Source organism: Pempheris klunzingeri, chromosome 8 (genome assembly GCF_042242105.1).
Source record: "Pempheris klunzingeri isolate RE-2024b chromosome 8, fPemKlu1.hap1, whole genome shotgun sequence".
Classification (NCBI taxonomy): Eukaryota; Metazoa; Chordata; class Actinopteri; order Acropomatiformes; family Pempheridae; genus Pempheris; species Pempheris klunzingeri.
The window spans coordinates 12,713,557-12,735,534 of record NC_092019.1 but is presented as its reverse complement, the minus strand read 5'-3'; the positions used below and the strand labels follow the sequence as shown (position 1 = coordinate 12,735,534).

Sequence of the window (21,978 nt, the reverse complement as noted above, 5' to 3'; positions counted from 1 at the left end):
ACCCAATCACTGTTGGCACCCCTCTGTGCAGGTGTACTACCAACAGCAGGGGCTTTGAAGAGGCTTCTATCCGCACCTGACAGGCCCTCTCTCACTGTACATGTAGTTTTAAACAACAGACACTCAGCATCTGGGATGCTGAGTTAGAGGACAGATGGTAGGTTTCAAAGTCCCCACATTCACTGTCATGTTATTCACTGTGCAGTGCCACAACTCATAAAATTGTGCCACAAAGTTTTACCCAGTAACAACAAAAAGGCTTGCTATCATTCCAAAAAAGGGTGCAGCATTATTTCATGCACAGAAGGTTCCATTTTCATCCCACTCCCACACTAAGATCTTTTTGTAGGCACAACACACTGCAGTTAAAGTCTTTTATGTTGAAAAGCCTGTAATTTGAGGTTAAAGACTTTTATTTTGAAAAGCAGCAGAGCGACTTCCGTTTATTAGTGTTTTCCCGACAGTGTTCCAGAGGAAAGCGGAAGATTAAAGATCCTCCACCATTAAATTCAGCGTCTATCACTTTATGTGAAAATGGGGGCTTGTCTTGCCTTGTGCTCTTTAGCCAGCTGTGTAAGTATTTATTCTCAAAGTTATCTAAAATGCTAACGAACACGAGCTAATGCTAAAGGGTAGATAGGTTAGCTAAGAAATTAACGCTACGCTGAGCGCTATGATAGCCAACCTAAAACACTCTCACTGTAATTACCGTGAAGTGTGAAGCAACATTACTAATGTTAGCTGGACATGCAACGCCTTAAATGGTCGGAAGTGATCTTAGCGGGCTTGTAGTCATCAGGGCAAACAGGCCGTTTGCACTAAAGCTAACTGCATGTATTTAGTCTTGCTTGGTTAATGCTAGATATAGATAGTTAATGCTACCTGCTTATTGGCACAACACGTTTATATATTATAAGACAGCAGCTCCTTATCTGGCCAATACAACAGCAGAGTTAGCTTACACCATTTAAAAAGGAGAACTAGCTAAGTCACTGTCAGCAGCTGTAGAGTAATAGAGGTGGAGTCTGTTTGTCTATTTGGACTAACAGCATATGATATAAACCTGCGGGCTGTTGTGCCCTGGATTTCCTTGACAAACCGGGATTATTATAGGCCTGCCTCCTGTGTTGTATATTTTATTTTGAATATAGGTTGTATTTGAGACAGATCTGTGGGTGATGCTTACTCACTTGGATCCAGTGTTGGTAATTGCCTATAAATAATCTACCAGCCCAGTATTTCTACTGGAACAAAACCTACTTATGATTGGCCCGCTGCCAAAGCAGTTTCCTCCCAAAGCTTTATCTCTGTCTTTCTCTCCTCCCACTCCTTTGCCATGCTCTCCATCACCCGTAGGCCTCCTGTCTGTGTGGCTCAGCACCATGCCTTCTGTGTTGCTGCTGTCCGTCCTCCAATAACTCCACCGTCACACGGCTGGTTTTCTCCTTCTTTTTGCTGCTGGGGACGCTGGTGTCGATCATCATGATCCTCCCTGGAATGGAGACACATCTCCGTGAAGTGAGACTACTATTCCTCCTGATGCCGTTACATTACCGTGCTCAGGGCTGTATTGCGTTCTGAGCATCATTTCAGGTTTCCTGAACTACTGTATGTGTTTACTGTGCATATTTTCCGCTTACATACACTACGTGTTGGATATTTCATTAATATGCTATTGGAAGTAGTTTGGTGACCTAAACCTTGTGAAATACTTGTTAGGATAGTTACACATTACAAGCTGTACGGAAGGAAAATGCATATAGTTCGCCAAATGAAGTGGCTAACATGTAGTAACAGGTGTCACTAGCTGTTGTTACTGCAGTCACTTTAAAATTAAATTTTATCAGAGAAAATCCTTACTTTCCTTGGAGTCACTTACCTTGAAGTTTTGTCAAGTTTTGTCTTTTTGCTGTTTTGTAGATCCCAGGATTTTGCCAGGGAGGATCTCCTTTGCCTGGTATCGAAAACAAGGTTAACTGTGATATCATTGTGGGCTACAAGTCTGTGTACCGTATGTGCTTCGCCATGACCTGCTTCTTCTTTCTGTTCTTCGCCATCATGATTGGTGTCCGTAATAGCAAAGACCCACGCGCAGCTGTTCAAAACGGGTGAGCATTTTATTGCGATAGAAACCGATTTCTATCTCTATGGTCTGTCTGCCGTACTGATGGTGTCTTTGTAACTGTTTATTTTCCAGTTTCTGGTTCTTTAAGTTTCTGATCCTGGTCGGTATCACAGTGGGAGCTTTTTTCATCCCTGACGGAACATTTCATACGGGTACTAACATGCTCTGTTGAATAACAGTAAACAGTAATATGCTGTATGTTTTTCCTGAGCAGACACTGACTTTGTGATTTATCAGTGATTCGGGCAAAAGATAAACTGTATCAGCTGTGTCCTTTTTCCTTTGTGCTTCACAGTGTGGTTTTACTTCGGAGCGGTGGGTTCCTTCATCTTCATTCTAATCCAACTTATTCTTCTCATCGACTTTGCCCACTCCTGGAACAAGGTGTGGGTTGAAAATGCTGAAAACCGTGACAACAAATGCTGGTTTGCAGGTATAGCCTTCACTTGAAAAGAGGCGTTTCTCACCATGTCAAGCTACATACACCTGCCAGACACTGAATTATAGACTTATACACTTATACAGTTGCACATACAGTGGATATTATCATACTTGTGGTTTAAAGCCGTTCATGTTAATGTGTTCATGTAATTTCCAGGACTGCTGTCTTTCACCATCCTCCACTACGCCCTGGCTATCGCTGCTGTTGTGCTTTTCTACATTTACTACACACAGCCTGACGACTGCACAGAGCACAAGGTCTTCATCAGCCTCAACCTTATCTTCTGCGTCATCATCTCCATTGTATCCATCCTACCCAAGATACAGGTAGAGTCTAAGGCTCTGTCCGTACTAATGCAGACACATTTAAAAACACACTAGAGTGGATACATGGCGAAATGCCAGTCTTGCTCTATGGTTTGCACAAGGAAAGCAAAGGTTTTCCTAAATGTTGGGTACTATGTAGCATAACTGGAAAGAGGCAAACATTCTGTGACCCCAAACTCAGTCAATATAGCCAGTGACACAATACGGGTGATATCATTGTCATTGTGGTATCATTGTGTATTGTTCATGTTGTAATATGCCTTGAATGGCACAACATTTCAGTGTTGACAGTGAAATTTGAGAAAACAACCGAAAACCCTACTGTGAATGGAACCTTGTTTAAAAAGAGGAAAAAAAAGAATTTTCACATTTATCCGTCCTAAAATGTGGAGTTACGTCTATTCTTTGAGAAAAGGGTTTTGTGCTTTAACAGCAGCAAGTGCTATTTCCTATCCACTGGTGATATGATGCAAATGACCCGAGCCCAGTGTCAGTTCAGTTTTTCATAGAAATACTTAGTAACTTTTTAACTTTTGTGTCCAGGCAACTTAACATTAGTTAAGATGTTAGTTAACATTTTGTGCTTGTTACATTTTGGCCACATAATCTAGTTTATGTTTATTACAGGAAGCCCAGCCACACTCCGGTCTGCTCCAGGCCTCACTCATCTCCCTCTACACCATGTATGTCACTTGGTCTGCAATGACCAACAATCCAAGTGAGTCTCCTCTTGTCTTAGTCCACAGCAGCTCTCCTCAGTAGCTTTTGGTTGAACGCTCAGTTATGATTATACTCACTGTTTTCTTTCAATATATGTATTTAGTGATTATCAGCTGCAGCATTTTGAGCACACTGGTGAGTTTTCCATGGCATGTTAGGGGAACAAAGAGTTGCTTTTAGCTTATAGTTAGCTGTTGTGTGATCTGTCCTTCCAAAGTGAATGGCAACAATAGCCATATCATAGTCAAGCCTGTGGTGACTGTAGGGTTTAGTTTTATGCCAACAAAGGCACCTGAGATCTATTTACGCACAACATTAAAAGGCATCTCTACTCACATAGAATTGGATTTCACCTCTTTTTTTAAACAATGTAAATAATACTTGTGTCATTCCAGAGAACTGTCTCTGTCGCATTTCATGTAACACTGCACGCACTGCTTATTTTATATCACAAAGTAGGCCAATTAAAAGCATTAGTTAGCACACAACAGGGAACATACAGTATCACAAGAAATCTCAAATCAATCAGATTTGGTGTTTCACTGTTGTCAGTGAAATTTAATAATGGAGCCCTGTTGAATGAAAACAGTCCCGTTTATTTTTTTATAAAATGCATTTTATATAATGCATCTCTTAGAAGGTGTTCTAATGTCTTTGCTGCATGTTCAGTGCCAAAATTGGAGTTCATTTACATTAGAATTAAGACTTAACGTCCATTTCAGTCAAAGGTGGACTTCAGATATTTAAATATACAAGTTCACTGTATAATAATGTATTTTTCATAGCCTATTATAGTGATTAAAATGTGTGTACTCTGATGCCGTAGATCGAAAGTGTAACCCCAGCTTATTGAGTCTGGTGTCAAACATCACAACTCAGCCATCTGGTGACAGCACCCCAGGAACGGTGCAGTGGTGGGATGCTCAGGGCATTGTTGGTTTGATCATTTTCATCTTCTGCACTCTCTATGCCAGGTAGGTTTAGCGGTGCCAAAACTATTGCAATGTGTATTTTATGTTCTGTTTTGTATTATTTACGTTTTCGTAATACTGTCTCTCACTCTCTCTTTCTCTTCCCTAGTATCCGTTCATCCAGTAACACACAGGTAAACAAGCTGATGCAGACAGAGGAGGGCAGGGGGTCAGCTGAAGAGGGTGTGGTGGGAGAGGACGGCATACGCAGGGCTGTGGACAACGAGGAGGAGGCAGTCACTTACAGCTACTCGGTGTTCCACTTCCACCTCTGTCTGGCCTCACTGTACATCATGATGACTCTCACCAACTGGTACCAGTAAGTGAATTTGATGACAGAATTTACACTGTGAAAACATCTAATAAACTCGTGGACAGATACAGTACGTTAGATGGATACAAATAAGCAGATTTATTAACCAAGCTGTCAGCATTTAAGCACACCTTTCTTCAGGTATGTCAGGGACAAAAGGGTCAGTTCTTCAGACAAAGACATCGGAGAATTTAAGCATGTCTTTGATGCGTTTGGGTGGCCAAATGTTTCAAAATCTGTGGCTTTTATTAATTGTTCCATACACATTGTAGGCCTCCAGTCTGGCCACAAGAGGGCACCTTACTTCACCCGAAAGTTATCCATTCTTTGAACACCGCTCATCCACAGCTGTGTTTTTTCCTAACCTTTCATGCGCCATATGTGTAACATATGTGTGTAAATTTCAGTACATGTATTATGCTGAGCCAGATACACTAAATTGCACTTTTCCCTCTGTGCCCCCCCCCCCCAGACCAGACACTACCACCCAGACCATGCAGAGCAATATGCCAGCTGTTTGGGTGAAGATGGTCTCCAGCTGGCTGGGCCTCGGGCTCTACCTCTGGACTCTCATCGCCCCTCTCCTCTTCCCTGACAGGGATTTTAACTGAGTACGCCTTGTCTTCTAGCTGTATTTGTTTTGTATTTGTTTTCTTGCCTAGTGTATTAGGCAGTGTGAAGGATGCTATGAAGGAAATTTGAAGGATAGTATAAAGGAAATACATGTAATTTCTTTTAATTTTTCATGCATTTGGTTTATTTTACCCTTTCAGTTAATTGCCCTTGCTGTTATTGTGTTTCTGTTGTTTTTTTTTTTTACTCCTTTCGATGTCATTACGTAGTGGGATAATCACTACAGATATTTCAGTATGCAAGTGGATTTTTTTCGTTTGCCTGATTGATGGTGGTTTTGGCTACAAGAGGTTATTTTCTTGGTCTGCCAATGACTCGCCATGACCATAACCTTCTGCCTGTGGTCGTGATATGGCTGTATAAGCTCCATAGTCTTTTTGCTGAATTTGAGTTAGTGGACTATCACCAGGACTCAGCAACAAGGCACTTAATACCTCAAACATTTCAGTAACAGATTCCTTTTTAAAGGCCCGAAACGTCAGACTTCTCTGATGGGCCGGGTCTGGAATCCCCCTGATTAGCTGGACTGTTTAAGTGCCGGGGGCAGCGAGGATATCCCTCCTCAGGAGCCCCAGAATGAGGTGAGTGCGAGAGTTAGATAAGGCTAGTGCGACACACCCTACAGACCATAACAGGGCTTCCCTTTCGCTGCAAGGCTGTATGCAAATCCACATCATTACACCTTGAGCCAGAGTGTCCTAATAGACCACCAGTCTAATCTCAGCTCTTCCTCGTCTACTCCTACCAATGGTAATTTATCTCCGGTGCTATGCCTTTCCATGTCTGACTGTGTTTGGCCTTGTACAGCCACAGGTGACACTGTGCGCCTGTACAGCAGTCTGTTTGCAGCAGGAAGACATGTATTGATCCATAGCAGGCAGCATCATGCAATGTGCAGTGGTTTGGTGCAGGAGGTGATGGTGTGAACTCCACCCTACCTGTGCTCTCACAGAGGCCATTATTTCCAGAGTGTTGCGGAGCGTGTTATTGAATCAAGAAAAAAAGGGATTCTTTTAACTGTTTCAGTGTACAAAACTACGCATTTTCTAGTACTGATAAGTTACTGTTTAATGGTACTTTCATAGTAAGTCGATGCTTGTAATGGTGGTACAGTAATGTTATGCATTATATAGTAGTTACCTCAATTTCAATATGAATGGAATGACTTCAAATAACACTACAATATTTTGTACCTGTGGAAAAAATTATTTTGGTGCAATCCTGAAGACGTTAAACTACGGTACGTCGTTTCCAAACATTTCATTGTCCACACACAATCTTCTCTTTTTTTACTAATTTTGTTTATCAAAAATTTCAAATGTGTTGTACATTTTGCCATTATCGCCCTACTAGGGAGACTGTTTATGCAGAATTGCCAGTGTTCAATTGTAACATGTAATATTTGCAAACACTAATAAGTGCCTTTTTGTAGTCTTGCATTTCAAAAAGAGTTTTCACTAATGCTGATGTGCTTTTTATGCCTTGCCTTAAAAAGTGGTGAGTCAGTCATTGCATGCCATAAGGCATAGGCTTGTAACAGGAATTAATATTGTAATTAATGTATAAACGCTGTTTTTAATAAAGATGGAAGTCATGAACTCTTTGTCTTGATGAAGCCTTAACAGAGGTTTTACAGTTATGTCCGATGAAAAAAGTCAAATAGATACATGAGTAAAATGATTCTTATCAGTGCACTATTAAGATGCAGCGGAAGAACTACAAAATATTTGATAAAAGCATGCCAGGAGCCACTTATTGGTAACATTGATTATGTTTCACCTTTGATTTGCCAATGTTTAGGGTGATTTCGGTGCCCCATGGATGTTATTGATTACTTAACCTCTCCCTATCTCTAAAGTGTCACCCGTGTGCAGGTGGTGTGATAGCACTTCTTCTTTTCTTCACCCCATAGATTGAGGTCATGAGGTAACAGAGTTGGGGGGACCAAGGAGGGGCTAACGTACACATCACAGCATGTTCTGTACTCAAGGTGATTGATCACGCATAGATGACACGGCAAAACAAGCAAACATATGTTTGACACATGGCTTCAGTGAAAGCGCCTCATGTCTGACGGATTGTCTTATTATTTGGCCTTACTCTGCCATGCCCCCTGCTGCGTTTCCCTGTTTGCTGCTTAAACTCTAACACCATTTCTCTTTCCAGCAGTAGTGACTGGGGATCACATTCATATTAGCCACTAATGCCTTGACCCTTTGCTGAGTGTTTGCTCTGCCAGTTAGCTTCGTGTGACACAAGTCCAGAGCTAAATTAAAAGCACATGACTTGTGTACCCAGTAAATAATAATTATTGCTCTGACCAGATTTCACCCCTTTTGCCTACCTTTAATTGAAGCAGTAAAATGTGTCTGACCTGGTACAGAGACAGAGTGTGTGCCAGTGCTTGCAGCCTCTGCTGTGTTATTTCCTTCTTGGTTGGCTGGCAGACGGGGCCTGTTGGTTTTGGCTGCCACAGTCACTCAATCGAGTTGGCACTGTCTGGAACAGTTCAGGACACACTACCTCCTGTTGACTTCCATCCTCCCACAACACCACCCCTCGCTCAGCCTATCCATAGCAATCCTGACTTAATGGATTGTGTCACTGTTTAGCTGTGAGAATGAATTCTCATTTCCTTTTTACGTGTAGTGAAAGAAACAAAGACTTTTCCTGTAGACGCTGCAGAGAGGTACAGCACACAAATGTAAACATAGCAGACAACCAAGATAAAACAAAAACGGTAAAGAAAATTCTGATTGTATCAGAAGTGAGGTGCACATACATATTCGTGTGCAAATAGAAAATGAGAACGTCACAGCATGAGTGCGTGTAAGCAGCTCCATATTCAGCATTTCAGTGGACATTCATATAAACTAAATATAAGATGTTAACAGACCCGGCAATACATTTAAAATATGATTCAAAACAATAAAACACACCAGCATGAAACAAAGTGCTGTAGCAAGGACAGCAGATCCAGAACTAAATTGTTTGCCTGCATAAAAATTACTGTGATTCCCCAACAAGACTTGACTGAAAAAACCAATCATTATCCTCTAATGTCATAAAGTCACTTTCTACTCTTCAAAGAGCTGCCCTCAATCGTGTAAACTTACTTATTTTTTTTCCATTTCTCTCTCCGTGATTTAAGCGTTTATAGTGTGAAAGTACCAGGTCTAGTTTCATGAGACTGAAGAACTCTTCGCGCTATACTCTTCCATTAGTCCCATCTGTAATTTACCAGCCTCTGAACACAGCCAACAGCATCTGAGAACAAATTAGCTAAGTGTCATAAATCGCACTTTTATTTCCCCTGTTATCATCAGGTGTACAAATGTGAACTCAGTTTTTCCCCGAGGATAGATTTAAGACACTCTCCGTCTTTGGCCATTGGCTCCAGTGTCATAAATCCCACCTTCATTTCCTCTGTTATCATCAGATGCAATTTGTCGCTGTAATAAGAGATCAGAGGCTGTAATGTGCTGATTATGAACCACTTAGTGAAGCTCTGCAGCCATGCTTGGTTAGGCATCCTGGGATTTTTAATTGCAGATTGACTGAAACAATGGTTATTACTTGCAGTGTTATCCCTGACCTTAATCTTCACTTTCCCCTTTTTCCCACATTAGTTTGGAAATGTCAGCGTTTAGCTGCATTTTGCATTTGCTTGTCATGAATAAGGTCATTCTCTACAGTGAGACACGCAGATCATCACACTGTTTCAGGTTTATTATTATGATAAATGAACCGTGAATAGTACAACTGCTCCTGATGCTGATTTGGATAAGCATTGTTTTGTGAGAGAGTTGCGCATCCCTGACCACCTCTTTGACAGGATGACTGGAAATGCCTGTCTGAGGTGTAATTGGGTTTTAAAAGCGGGATCCAGGCCCATTAAATTATGTGCCGCATGCAGGGGAGCTAATTGAGTTTAAGCCCTGCTGGCATACTGCATGCGCACTGGAAACATTTACCCAACATTAAGCCCCAATTAGGCTTTTCAGGATGGGAGACTTGTTGCTGGATGATGGGAAGTGAAGATGCTTATGCCTGTCAGACTCTTTGCTGTCTTCCTCCAGCAAGTAAAATGTGGGCACTAATAGATCTGCCTGTCTCTAATAAATTGTTTAACTTCCACTGGACTTTCAGGGTTTTTCTCATTTTGTTGTTCGATCGCTCCCATTCCCTCACTCTGGCTGCAGTGCAATGCAGTCACTCTGTGCTAAGCTAGAAGTCTGTGTTTGTGTGTGTGTTTGTGTGTGTGTGTGTGTGTGTAGGGCTCTCCTGTGCGCATGCTCTCCCCCAGCTCAGAGGAGCAGCTAATGCAGTTATATAACAGTCAGTGCAGCCGGCGTCTGCTGTGAGCCAAATGCCAGGCCAGTCTGGTTACATAAGCCTGTCAGAGTCATATTGTAGCAGCACGGAGCGCTCACACCACAGCGTGTCCCTGCTCTCCTTCCACTGTTTCCTGCTCTGTCTCTCACTTACTCCCACTGTCTTTCTTTGCTCTCCTATCCTCTCCTCTTTTTTCTGCAACTCTCCCCACCTCCCTTCCCTCCCACTTTCCCTTCCCTCTTTTTCTGCGTAGCTGCTCTCAACACCACTAACAAAGAGTTAGCGTGCTGGATGCAGATGCACAGACGGCTCTGAAAATATGAGACAAAGGACTCAGCACTCAAATGTTTCTTATTCTACACCAGCTTCTCCTCCACTAGACATCATGAAGCGTGTGATTCAGCTGTTAGGTGTTCTTTGAAAGCAGCTTCACGCCTCCATTGACCACCTGTGCGCCATGCCATGGTGTGAGCGAGGTGAAGAGATGAGGTGTGCTTGCCAGTCACCACCACCTGTGAGCTCTGATGTACGCTGGCCTTGTGGAGCACCATTTGATCCTCCAGTATACATGATATACCAAGCGCATGCAGCAGTCACTGCCTCCAGGGCTGCTCCGCTCACTGACCTTTACTGTATCTGTCCCCCCCCTACTCTTGGTTCCTCAGGTGTGATCGAGGTCAGATAGACAGGGTCATCAGATAAGCAGGAAGTTCAGTTCTGCTTAAACGCTGCCTGTGACCCTTTAACAGTTCACACACTCATCCAGGAGGAGTTAATTGATTTGTGGCTTCAGATCCTGACCTCCATTATATCCCTCCTGTGTGAGATGCATTGTCAGCATCACTTTAAGGTGGGGTATTCATTCTAGGAGGAGGGTGTGTGGTGAAACAGGTCTGTGGGGATGAAATATTGCTGCTCAGTCACAGAGAAATCTGAAGTACAGCAGCTCGGATCGGTTGGCGCATGATCACCCCAATCACTCTCCAAAAAGCCTCGTTTAAGCGACCACATGAGGTTCGCCTGGCTAATTAGAGTTAACAGCATAACCAGGAACTGCTGCGTCCGACCAATGGCCGCCTCCGTCACCTCGTGATTATTCATGAGGCTGGCTCGACGCGCGACCCCACTGGTGGAGGCTGAGAGGGGGGCGGCGCCCACCGGACCTGCTGTGCGGGGTGGTGCGGAGCCGCGGAGTGTGTCTTGCGTAGGGCGAGATGTTGTTTTGTTGTGGCGATCAGCTGAATGTGGCATCGCTGTCCGGTCTGACACAACAGTGGGAGGCACCCCGAGCCCCTCCGGCTCTCCCTCCGCAGAAACGCGGGCACCGAGAGCAGCTCCATCCAGCGCATCGCAATCCAGGAAATGCGGACTTCTGGCCCTTTGGTTACGGGATAAATGGCTGCAGCGGCCGCTCTGTAGCAAGCTGGTAAATATTAACCGAGCTTTTTTTAAAAAAAAATTTGTGCCTGTTTATTACTTAGTTTCCTCGGTGTTGCGGTGGTTGTCACAGCCTGGAGTGACGTGGGGGTGAAGTTGAGCGCAGGATGCCGCCCGTGTTTCCACAATCAGAGTGTGTCATGAAGTTGAGTTCCCTCCTGGTGTTTTATAATGATCAAAAAAAAAAAAAAAAAAAAAAAAAGGCGAGGATGGGCTGGATGGACCACAGTGGCGTTCAGCTCGCAGGGATTTTGGAGACTGTCGCGGGTGAAACTACAGAGCGTGCGGCGGTGCACGCTGCGCGGGGGGCGCTGCACATACAGCTGACAGCATATGCTTCATCATGTACCTTCATTCACCCCGTTTGTCCTCAATAACAAACCGGCTGAGAGGGGAGCAACAGTGCGCGCTGACACACACGCGCAGGCTACGCACAAGTTTAAGATCCACGATCAGGCCCGTGAACTTGTCTGTGCTGGGCTGCACCTACACTTGCCTGATTTTTGGAGGATGACATCATGCTTTTGTACTCAAATGATCCGCGGTTGTATGAAAAATGGGTTAAGTTGACTAGACCAGGTTTATATTGGCGGCCGTTCAGTCAGTAACACCTGCTCTGACCCTCTGTTATTTAAGCTGTTGTATTGTCAGACTCCCCACACTGGATTCACCTCTTCACGACAAGCTAACCACAGTACTGTGGAAGTATGACATTTACACACAGACACAATGAATGACTGTGTGACTGATGTTTGACACGTCACGACAAACCATGCATTCCCCATGTAGTCAGTAAACAAAGTAACAGGAAGTCACCTTAAGTATTCAGCAGTACTTTGTAACCATTACTTCTTGGAGCACTTAATCTATCTATCTGTCTGTCTGTCTGTCTGGAGTGCACTGAGTTCCTGCTGAACATAACATGTGATCATGCTGATATGAATGAAATATTACGTCAGAATGAGGAAAAGCAAGAAGTTTGACATGAGGGGACAGTCGTTGCTCTTTTCGTGCCTCTGATGCCAGTTTGGCAGGAAGTGATCACTTGAAGTGTGCTGCTCTCTGTATATGAAGACCACAAAGCCCTAAAGCCAGGCGCTGCTGAGAAATACTTTTTCACATCAGTGGAGGTTCAATATCTCGTCGATGTAACTCCAAATCCAGTCCAAAGGAATGTGGATGTTTAAAAAAAAATAATAACAATAGCAGCAATGCTGCAGTGTCCTTCCCCCGGCTCAGAGTCTACTGTAAGTTACAGTAGAAAGTGTCAGACCACGATGGTGAAGGGGGATGAGTGGAGAGAGGCCAATATGCAATTATTTCTTATTGAATCAGCACAAAGTGGCAGCCTTACAGTGCTCCACTCTGGCCTGGATCAAGACCACTTGTGGTGCTGGCTGAAGAAAGGCGCTAGCTCAGCAGGCACCCAAGGAGAGCGCTGCTCCATTTCCTTGCAAATTTCCAAAATTGTTTGACATCGTTAAGCATCTGATCGTTGGGGAAAAAAATCTGGGCATTAGGGATTACTCCCATTTATGGTTTCAACATGGATGGTGATAAAAGCTGTGCGTCAGACTTACTTTGATGTTTTTATACCATTGTATTGTACCATTGCTGAAATGTTCGGAGGTGGCTTGTTAAGAATAATTACTATGTTTTACAGCTGGAAGTGAATGTGCTATTATCTGTGTAGCTGTAGAACCTGTTTTCATACCAGTCGACAGTTTAGCAGCGCCAGTTCATTACAAAAAGCTTTAGTATTCAGAATCGTGGCTGTAGAGTTGTGCAATGAGATTGTTCAGGTACAATAAAAGCGAAACGTAACTGTGTCAGCACTAACACTGATTACTGAAGACCTCAGGCAGGCAGGTTCGTGTGTGTCTATCTCTTCCTGGCACAAACAACACTCCATATGGAAAAGGGCAGCTTTCTGCCAATTAAAACACAACCACTCAACGCCTTACGCAGTATATCCCTACTCGCACATACACACACTCACCTGGCATATCTGCTCCACTTTTCCAACTCTCACACTCTGAATCAGCCTTGCAGGTGGCAACGTGTTGATTTAAATGCGAGAAATGCCATTGACGGTGAGAGGGTCGTGTGGATTTCTTGCCCAGACCTTCAGATACACCTCCTACAGATAACAAGGTTTGATAACCAAGGCCGCGCTGGAGCAAAGGATCATGGGATGATATGCAGGGTAACAGTTTAGTCTGAACCCTTGGTGTGAAATCTGTGGGTGTTCCATGGTTGTGTGATACCTGTAATATGGTAGAAAAAGTGAACAAGCGTGGTAGCTGGCAGTCTGTTCTGCTTCACGCATGACTCTTGGCTTGTGTGTTAAATGGCATGTGTGAGCATGTTTAAGTTTGGCTTTCTCTGTGTGATTATGTAAAAAGGATGGCATTGTTATCAGTCCCCTGCAAGAAAAAGTAAACACACACACACACAAAGACAGACGGACAGTGACACACACCCAGGCTGTAAAGTCCTGGTGGCGGGTGGACACAAGCTTTTCATGTCCCTGCCGCTGGTCATTAATCCTGTTCTCTGAAGCACCCGAGAAGAATAGACCCACTGTGGTGCTGGAGACCAGAGTGAACCAGGAACAAGACCTTGGTTACACACTCGTACACACACACACGCACACACACACACACACACAAGGCAAAATGGAGGCCAGGAGTGCCAGCCTGGCAACTTCACAAATGCCCCACTAGTCTAATAATTTTATTGCACACATTCGGGTGCATTGTAATGTATTATGAATACATCCTATATTTTGTCTGTTGTGAAGCTTTTTCTGTCGTTCTGCCTTTAGGTCAGTGTATGTGTGTGTGTGAGTGTGTGTTTGTCAGGGGGTGCGGCTGTCTATCAGTGTCTGTCCTCAACTCAGCCTCTCGCCCAGGCCAGTGTGTTGGCTGCCCCCTCGAATGGAGATAGAATTTCCTTATGTTTGCCAGGGAGCAGGAGTCTGTTCTCTGTGTGTTAGTGTGGCTGCCTGGCCCACTCCCATGCGCGCCAGCCCGGGTTATGTAATAGTATACGTGGACGATGATGTACAGCCGGGCAGGCAGTGCAGGTTTTACAGGGAGAGGGGTTACTCATTCAAACAATCATTGTTGTTAATCATTACCTACTTCGGCGCAGTTGGTAGCCAAGTGGAATGTCGAGGGGTTTTCTGTTTGTAATAGCGATCCTCCCTCAAAACAGGCCACGAGTTTATTACAGCAACTTTTCACTGGGCCGTAATATGTCATTCTGACAAGATTTACGTTTTCTGTTGTTCCCCTCTTTATGTGTTATCTGTTTTGTTCTTGTGTCAACAGTGAGGGCATTTTTGTGCAGGTGTTCACTTTCCACGGTGGCCAGTGTTGTGTAATAGTGATTGTTGTCGTGTGATTGCGGGCTTCTGTGCTGCTTACCACAGGTATGTCTGGAGAGGGCTCGGCCAGGTTCTCGTTGGTGAGGTTTGTGTAACGCCTTGGAGAGACTGACTGTGTGAAAAAAGTAAAAACAAGACTAGCAGCTAATTAATACCTGGATATTCAGACATTAAACCTCACCTTCAGGATGCTGGGCATACAGCTCTCCAGTAAGGATTCTGTGTTGCCTTGAAAGATTAGCTATAGATGCACGCCTGGTGTGTGTATTGATCGGCAATGCAGGCGAGGTATTATATTTCAGGACCAGATATCTTAACCTCTTCCAGATCCCTCACTTTCTCTCTCTCTCTCATGGTCCCAAGACGTCCCTCTGACCACACCCCTCACCACACACTGCATCTGCACAGATCCCACTCTCCAGGTGGCTGTTCACCACACTAATCTGGGCTGATTAGCTAACAGCTCGCAGATATCTGCTGGTTTATCTCTGCTTCACTTCCTCCAAAATGTTTTAGCACTTAAATTTTGGAACCACCAGTGCTTTGCTTCCTCCCTCTCATTCTCTTCCTGGAAGATCTCCGTCTGTGATGTCTTAACGTGGTCCCGTGACAATGTGTGAAATAGGGCTGCAACTAACATTGTTCATTTCTTGATTAATCGATCAGTTGTTAGGTTTATAAGATGCCAGAAAAAGGTGCAAAATGTTGATCAGTGTTCCCTTAAGCCCCTAAGATGACATCCTCAAATGTCTTGTTTTGTCCACAACCCAAACATATTCATTTTAGTGTCATACAGGAGTAAAGAATCGCATTTAAGAAGCTGGAATGAGAAATCACTGTTCTAGTGATGTTTATGTCGTTGTACTGGCTTCCTTCTTCGTTTTTCCTTTCTTTAGAACTGATTCCTCTCCTCTCCTCTCCTCTCCTCTCCTCTCCTCTCCTCTCCTCTCCTCTCCTCTCTGGAGTCTTTTGTCTCAGCATGTAAGGCGTCCCTGCAGTAACTGCGAGTGAGGATTGGAGGGGATTTCTGCTCTGCGGGAGGGTAAGAGGGCTTTAGGGGAAAATCCTTCCAACCCTGCCGCGGATCTACCGAGCAAATCAAGGCAGCAGGCGATGTTCCAGCACCATCCTCCCCAGCCATGTCACTGTCACTGAAGCAGAGCAGTTGAACTAACCCCTAGACCCCCTCCTTTAGCTGCACTCTTTAAAAGCCCTGTGAAATCTGTGGAACAGCCTTCAGAAGAATCCAGATGTGTTTTGTCTCTCTCATGGTGCTGTCAGTCTGCAGTGTTGCATGCTCAGCCTTGAGGAACGCTCTCTTACCTGGCGTGCCTTCACGCTGTGAGATGTGTTGGCTTGCAGGGAGCTCTGAGCCATGCTCCTTTTTATCTTCTGGGCCATACTCTGCACTACGACCCATAATCTAATATACAAGATATCTGAAACAAGATATTAAAAAAAAAAGGAAGTCGGTGTGTGTATGTGTGGTGTGTGCAGCACACATGCATGTGCTTTTGTTATTTACCGCATAGTCCCTGTAGGCAAACTGTGCCCTGACATTGTCAGGTAAGGTCATATAAAGAACACCTCATTTTAGATGCTGTTAATTATGCAGGAGTGTGGTCGACTGCCATCACTTGGGAAGGTCATTCGCTCCTCACCCCATAAAGGGCACAAAACTCTACAGATTTTGGTCTGCGAGTGATGTGCTTGGGTAGAATTGTTCAGTTTTTGTTGTGGTTTTGCTACGCTATTGATGCCGTGCTGACATCCTGTTTGAGGTGAATACTACTTTTAAAAGGCTTCAGGTTTTGCAGTTGTCTTCCATGTGATGTCAGTTCACGCTGCAAATGAAGCTGTGTTTACACAAGATGTGTTTGTGTAACTGTGTAGGTATGTCTCTGCATGTTTATATATATATTCTGTGACTGTTTATGTGTACGACGTTTTTGCTGATGCCTCCATATTGCAGCCCCTAAGCGGGGGCGTCTGTTTCACCTAATTGAAGGTCAATATTTGCATGAGCATTCCTACAAACAACTTTCCTAGCTTGGTCCAGACAGAACACAGTCTACCACTGTACTTCAATAAAATCAGAGTGTCTGTCATATTTTAGTCTAGCATTGCCAGACCTATCACCTTATAGTACGGTACATTTCTACTGTGCCAAAGCAATAAAAAGGTCTTTCATAGCCTGCTATTATTCTTCATGAGAGGGAGAAAATGCCCTCCTGGATGTTTGATTTTCTAATACCAAGAAGAATTATCAAGTGTATCCCTAAACTTTGTAAAGCACACTGGTTCTCTTGCTAAATACTACAGGGAAATGATTCTGAGAAACATTTGCACATGGCTAATTAAATTAAGCGCACATGTGGGAATTCCCTTATTTGATAATACATTTTTAAATTTTTTTAACAGAGATGGGACTTTGAAAACATTGAGTGAAAGAGAGAAAAGGAAATGAAATGCAGTACACAGCCAATGAGGCTTATTCCAGTTGCCGTCATCTTTAAAATCAGACTAGTCAGTTCTACAAAGTTGCGATTGCTGTTTTTACAAACATATTTGGCACTTCGCAGGTCGGACATTTGATCGTTTTTTAGAAAAAAAATAAATGTCACATTAATCAGTGATGTAAATAATCATTAGTTGTACCCTTACCAGGGTCTACAATGCGTCACAGAACTGACTGTACTGTCACAGCAGATAGAAGACAGACACAAAGGCCCAGTTTAAGTGCTACCAGTAGTTTTACATGTTTAGCTAATTTTCTACAGCTAACCATTTTGCAAACATGCTTCTGTGTTTTAGAAAACTTCATTTTGTCTATTCTAACCATGCGCTGACGTGCATACATTTCAGTGCAATAAGATATGCCGATATCAAGTCGACAGAAACAAAGTGCTGCCTGGAAATGTAGACAAAGTAAATTTTAAATACATATGATTTTCAGTTGAAGGAAAACTGTGGTTGTTACTATAAGCTGGGTCTGAAAACCTCTGTCTGTACTACTGATTTTAGTGTTAGTCCTAGATTACTGGCTCGTGGTTCAAGGACAACACCACATTTGCTTGGGGTCTGTCTGAAAACCCTAATAATCCGTAATGAGACAGACTGCTCCTGCTGTTGAGCCCATCTACCAGCCTCGTAGTCAAACAAAAGGCATGACACTGTGTGAATCATCTCCACAACACACTGCAGCCTTAGTGAAGTAATCTCGTGTCACATTTGTCACACTGTCGTGGTGGATTAGCAGTTGAAGATGAATGGTCAGGTGATGGTGCTGCTCAGCATGAATCACTCTGTTAGCCACAGAAGGGAGAGAAAACACTGTTTGATATTGTAGATGTTCTGCCACACAGACTCGCCAGGCGTAATTGAGAAAATAAACAGATGATGAAAAAAAAAACCATCACAGGGCTGCATGTTTATCCTCCACTTCTAGATGTGAAGGCAAAGGTTTTCATCACCTTTCGGGGGAGCAACGATGGATGAGATGGGCTGGATTGTGGTGAGGCTGCGGAAAGCGGCAGAATGAAGGCAAACAGTTGAGGCTAACACACGAAAGTCCTGCACGTAATAGCTATCCATCAATCCATTTTCTTTACTGTACGTGCTTCCTCTGTGCAGGGTCATGGGATCTGCAAGCGTATCCCAGAACATACTGGTCAAGAGGCACATAACAGTTAAAACAGCAAAGTTATGTCATTTGGATTTTTATAAAACTTCATATGAACTAGGATTTACAGCCATAGCCAAGATATAAGCCTTGACTTTGAAAGACATGGTGGCATATGTTTTGGGGGAAAGGCCAGAGAGTAGCTGTAGGAGGCTCGTCCTCGGTTGGAGGTGTTACAATGATTTCTATTATGTAATCCTCCTGTCCTCAACAACCTCAAATAGTCAGCAGTCCCGGTGTTTGCACCCAGGTAGTCCCCCACCTCCTCCCTTTTTTTTTTTTTTCCTGCTTTGCACTGTCAGCACAGTGATAGGGAGCAACCCCAGCTTAGTCACTGCAGACTTTGATTCTTCATCACTCTGCAGCTCTAATATGCTTAATGGCACTGCGCTCGTCCTCTGAGGAACCCCTGTCGTTTCCCGACGTCAGCTGACAGGTTGCCGGGCGCGCGTAGAGGCCAGGGGGAAGGAGAGAGAAGTTGCGGTAGGGTGGGCACATGGTGCACGTGGTGTATCTCTGGCTCCAGGGTGAATGCCATATCTCACTCTGACACTGGCACCCATAGGGAGACCAGGAGCTGCACAGCTGGTAGCATGTGACCAGCTGAGGGGATTGAGAGTTCAGCTCCATTCACTACTATTCCCCTATTTCTCCAGGACCCTCTCTCTTTCTTTGCCTCACTACCGATGTGCGTCTCGGCCGTAGCGGCGTGCGGGTAGCTATCTGAGAAGCTGATTAAGATTCTTTGAGAGTACAGTAGCTGGAGCAGCGGGGCTGGGTTCCCACTCACTGCCCCTGAGTAGGGTGTCCATTACTGTGGGAGTGCCTAAATTACACAGAAGAGGGAGATCAGGAGAAACCCTAGTGAGAGTTTTTGAGAGAGAGGAGGGGAGGCGGAGGGTGTAGAGTGGAGAAATCAATTTGTCTCTGAGTGAAAAGAGCATGAGAGACACACAAACACATCATTGCAGTAGTAAAAATAATAATAATAGATGTTTTTTGTGCATGTGATTACATGATTTCCATTATTGTCTTTATGACAGGCATCAGTGCATCAAGATTGTAAGTCTTGACTTACCTTCTTAAGCTAAGTTCCATGGGAGCTTATTTTTGTCAGTGTGGAAGCATAACATTTCTTTGTCAGCCTGTGAGATGGATGGTCTCTCTGGTCTTGTGAGAGCGAGCTGTCCCTGTTGCTAAGCCAGCAACAGTCTTTCTTTCATTGGTCATAGTTGTGTGTTTTGGCTTGAATAATTGGTCGTGTTGTTATCAGCGTTACGGATACACAAGTCACAGGCTGGACGGTATCTCGATGGCTTTGGAGTGGCTGCAAGAATGAAAAGAGGGCATGTTTTTCCTGGAGTTTTTGTTCTAACATTTTCTCCCTCTGTTGCTCAAGCACAGACGCAGATCTCAGAAGCTGCAGTTTGCTTTGCAGAGAGTATCAGTGTTTCATCCCATCAATCTATGTAATGCACTGTTTATTGCTTTTCTGTGTAACTACAGAGTTATCAGATTATGCTCTCAGCAGTTTTTCATGGTTAACATTGTGCTTCATTGTATTGTGCCTATCATCGGCCTAAGTCTTTACTACTCAAGTCTGTGTGTCATCAAACAAGCCTGTATAAAGATTTTTGAAAAATGTTATCCCTCTAAAGCCAGAGAAGGCCTTTAATCTGAAGATGATATTTATTGATGTACTTATTTTCATCCTCTATCTGTTTATATACATGTTAGCGGGCTGGTTCTGTGGATGGCAGTGTGGTTCTTTAACTCAGTCCACGATTGAATACTTCTATCGGGTGGATTGCCATGAAATTTTGCTCGCTGTTCCTAAGTAATGAATCAATACATGCTGCTAAACAAGCGTGTTAACATGCTGACATTAGCATTTAGCTTAAGGAGTTGCTTTTCTTCGCTGTAGTATCTCTGCAGTTTCTGTTAAAAACTGTTAAAAATGTGACTTAGTAACATACTTTCTGTTATATCATCTATAATAGCCTTTTATATTATAGCCAATTGAGGGCAGCACAGTGATGCGGTGCTTAGCACTGTTGCCTCACAGCAAAAAGGGCCTTTCTGTGTGGAGTTGGCATGTTCTCCCTGTGCTCGTGTCGGTATTCTCCGGGTACTCCGGCTTCCTCCCACAGTCCATAGACTTGCAGGTTAAGTTAATTGGTGACTGAATGTGTGTGAGTGTGAGCCTGAATGGTGGTCTGTCCCATGTGTCAGCCCTGTGATTGACTGGCAACCAGTCCAGGGTGTACCCCGCCTCTTGCCCAAAGTCATCTGGGACTGGCTCCAGCCCCGCAACCCTGAAGAAAAAGTGGTACAGACAATGGGTGGATGCATGGATTTACGCCAATTGAACCCTTAAACTAAGACAAGGTTTGTGTTGATGTCTGAATGAAGGCGAGACCTGCCAATCATCCTTTGTACAGCCTTCGTAAAATGACCTATTTTCCAACCAAACGCCTGTTGAGTCTTGCCAGACCACAATGAGCAGAGTGAAAACTGTGGGCTAACAAGATCGGGTCTGCCAAGACCTGCCTGATGTGATTTTGCTAGTGTTTATGACATTTTGGTAGGTGTAAGTGTATGCATGGGCATGCATATGTATGTTTATACCTATATATATATATATATATATATGTGCCCGACCATAAAATCCAGGGACTGTTCTCACTGAATCTAAAACAATCCTAGTATACACGTCCTTTTCTCTATAATCACAGACATCAGCTGTGGAGCTCCCTCTGTAGTGTACCACCTTCAGTGAGTTGCAATTACTCAGCTGCTGGTTAGCTTTGTATGGTATGTTATGCACAGTTTGAGTTTTCAGACTGCTTCAACAATGAAAGTTATCCTTGCAAGTCCCGAGATTTGATTTTCTTGGTCTTTAGATTAGATTTCTGCTCTCAGCTTAGCAGCTCACTGGAGGGCACATCTTGCTATTTGTTTTGTGGGTTCAAGTTTATGACTTCCTCATCTTCAATTTAAGGTCTAGTTTTGAACAGGAAAATCATACTGTATTTTGTTTTGCTGTTTTTCTTTTGTCCTGTTTGTGATGTTACATCTTACCTAAATCATCATTAAACTGACAAACTGAACATGTCTCGATCTACCGCTGCTTACCACAAAAAGTCGGTTTACAAGCTTGCTCTGTTGGAAATAATTACACTTTTAGGGACGTGTTGATTGAAGTGTGAGTAAATGGTCCATGTTTCAGAGAGACACTACTGTTTATTGTGTAGAGAATATAACTTTTTTGCGTCCCCTTTTTTGTTTGACTTTTGATTATTTGATACTACATAAAAATGGAGCTTCTCCCATCAAACAGTGAGCGGTACAACAGTACAGTGTGTTTGATGGTTAAAGGTGGGGTCTGAAACATTGGAAAAACTAATAAGAGTAGCTAGATTTTTAAGAGTCCAGCTGAAAATATCCAAAGTGACTTCATGTCATGAGCATAACATAACCTTTGCTCACTTGGCTGAGAGGCTGTGCTTTGTGCTAACGGGTTATCTCCACGGCCAGTTCACTAAATGACTGAGTCTGTTGTGCTTCACAAATTTGTGAATCATCGTATGTAGGTAGAAGGTC

At 43.6% G+C, this 21,978-nt stretch overlaps 2 protein-coding genes across 5 annotated transcripts in view; both read left to right on the top strand.

Annotated features, from left to right (window-relative positions):
- Positions 1–452: 452 nt before the first annotated feature.
- Positions 453–21,978, top strand: part of serinc2l (serine incorporator 2, like) — a 126,649-nt gene continuing 105,123 nt past the window's right edge. Inside the window, exons 1-10 of one of the 2 annotated variants that reach the window (XM_070835184.1) lie at positions 453–573; positions 1,357–1,518; positions 1,921–2,108; positions 2,198–2,277; positions 2,421–2,558; positions 2,724–2,893; positions 3,521–3,611; positions 4,440–4,587; positions 4,694–4,903; positions 5,370–5,545. In XM_070835184.1, coding sequence (XP_070691285.1) covers positions 535–573; positions 1,357–1,518; positions 1,921–2,108; positions 2,198–2,277; positions 2,421–2,558; positions 2,724–2,893; positions 3,521–3,611; positions 4,440–4,587; positions 4,694–4,903; positions 5,370–5,508 — 1,365 coding nt within the window. In that variant the 5' untranslated portion in view covers positions 453–534 and the 3' untranslated portion in view covers positions 5,509–5,545. Of the gene's footprint in view, positions 574–1,356; positions 1,519–1,920; positions 2,109–2,197; positions 2,278–2,420; positions 2,559–2,723; positions 2,894–3,520; positions 3,612–4,439; positions 4,588–4,693; positions 4,904–5,369; positions 7,120–21,978 lie in introns of those variants that run through there. The other variant, XM_070835183.1, reaches the window with a different exon arrangement.
- The window catches only part of LOC139204972 (transcription factor HIVEP3), a 38,368-nt gene continuing 27,458 nt past the window's right edge, over positions 11,069–21,978 (top strand). For all 3 annotated transcript variants that reach the window (XM_070835022.1, XM_070835019.1, XM_070835020.1), the window contains exon 1: positions 11,069–11,291. The gene's annotated coding sequence lies outside the window, so the exon portion shown is untranslated. The remainder of the gene's footprint in view (positions 11,292–21,978) is intronic.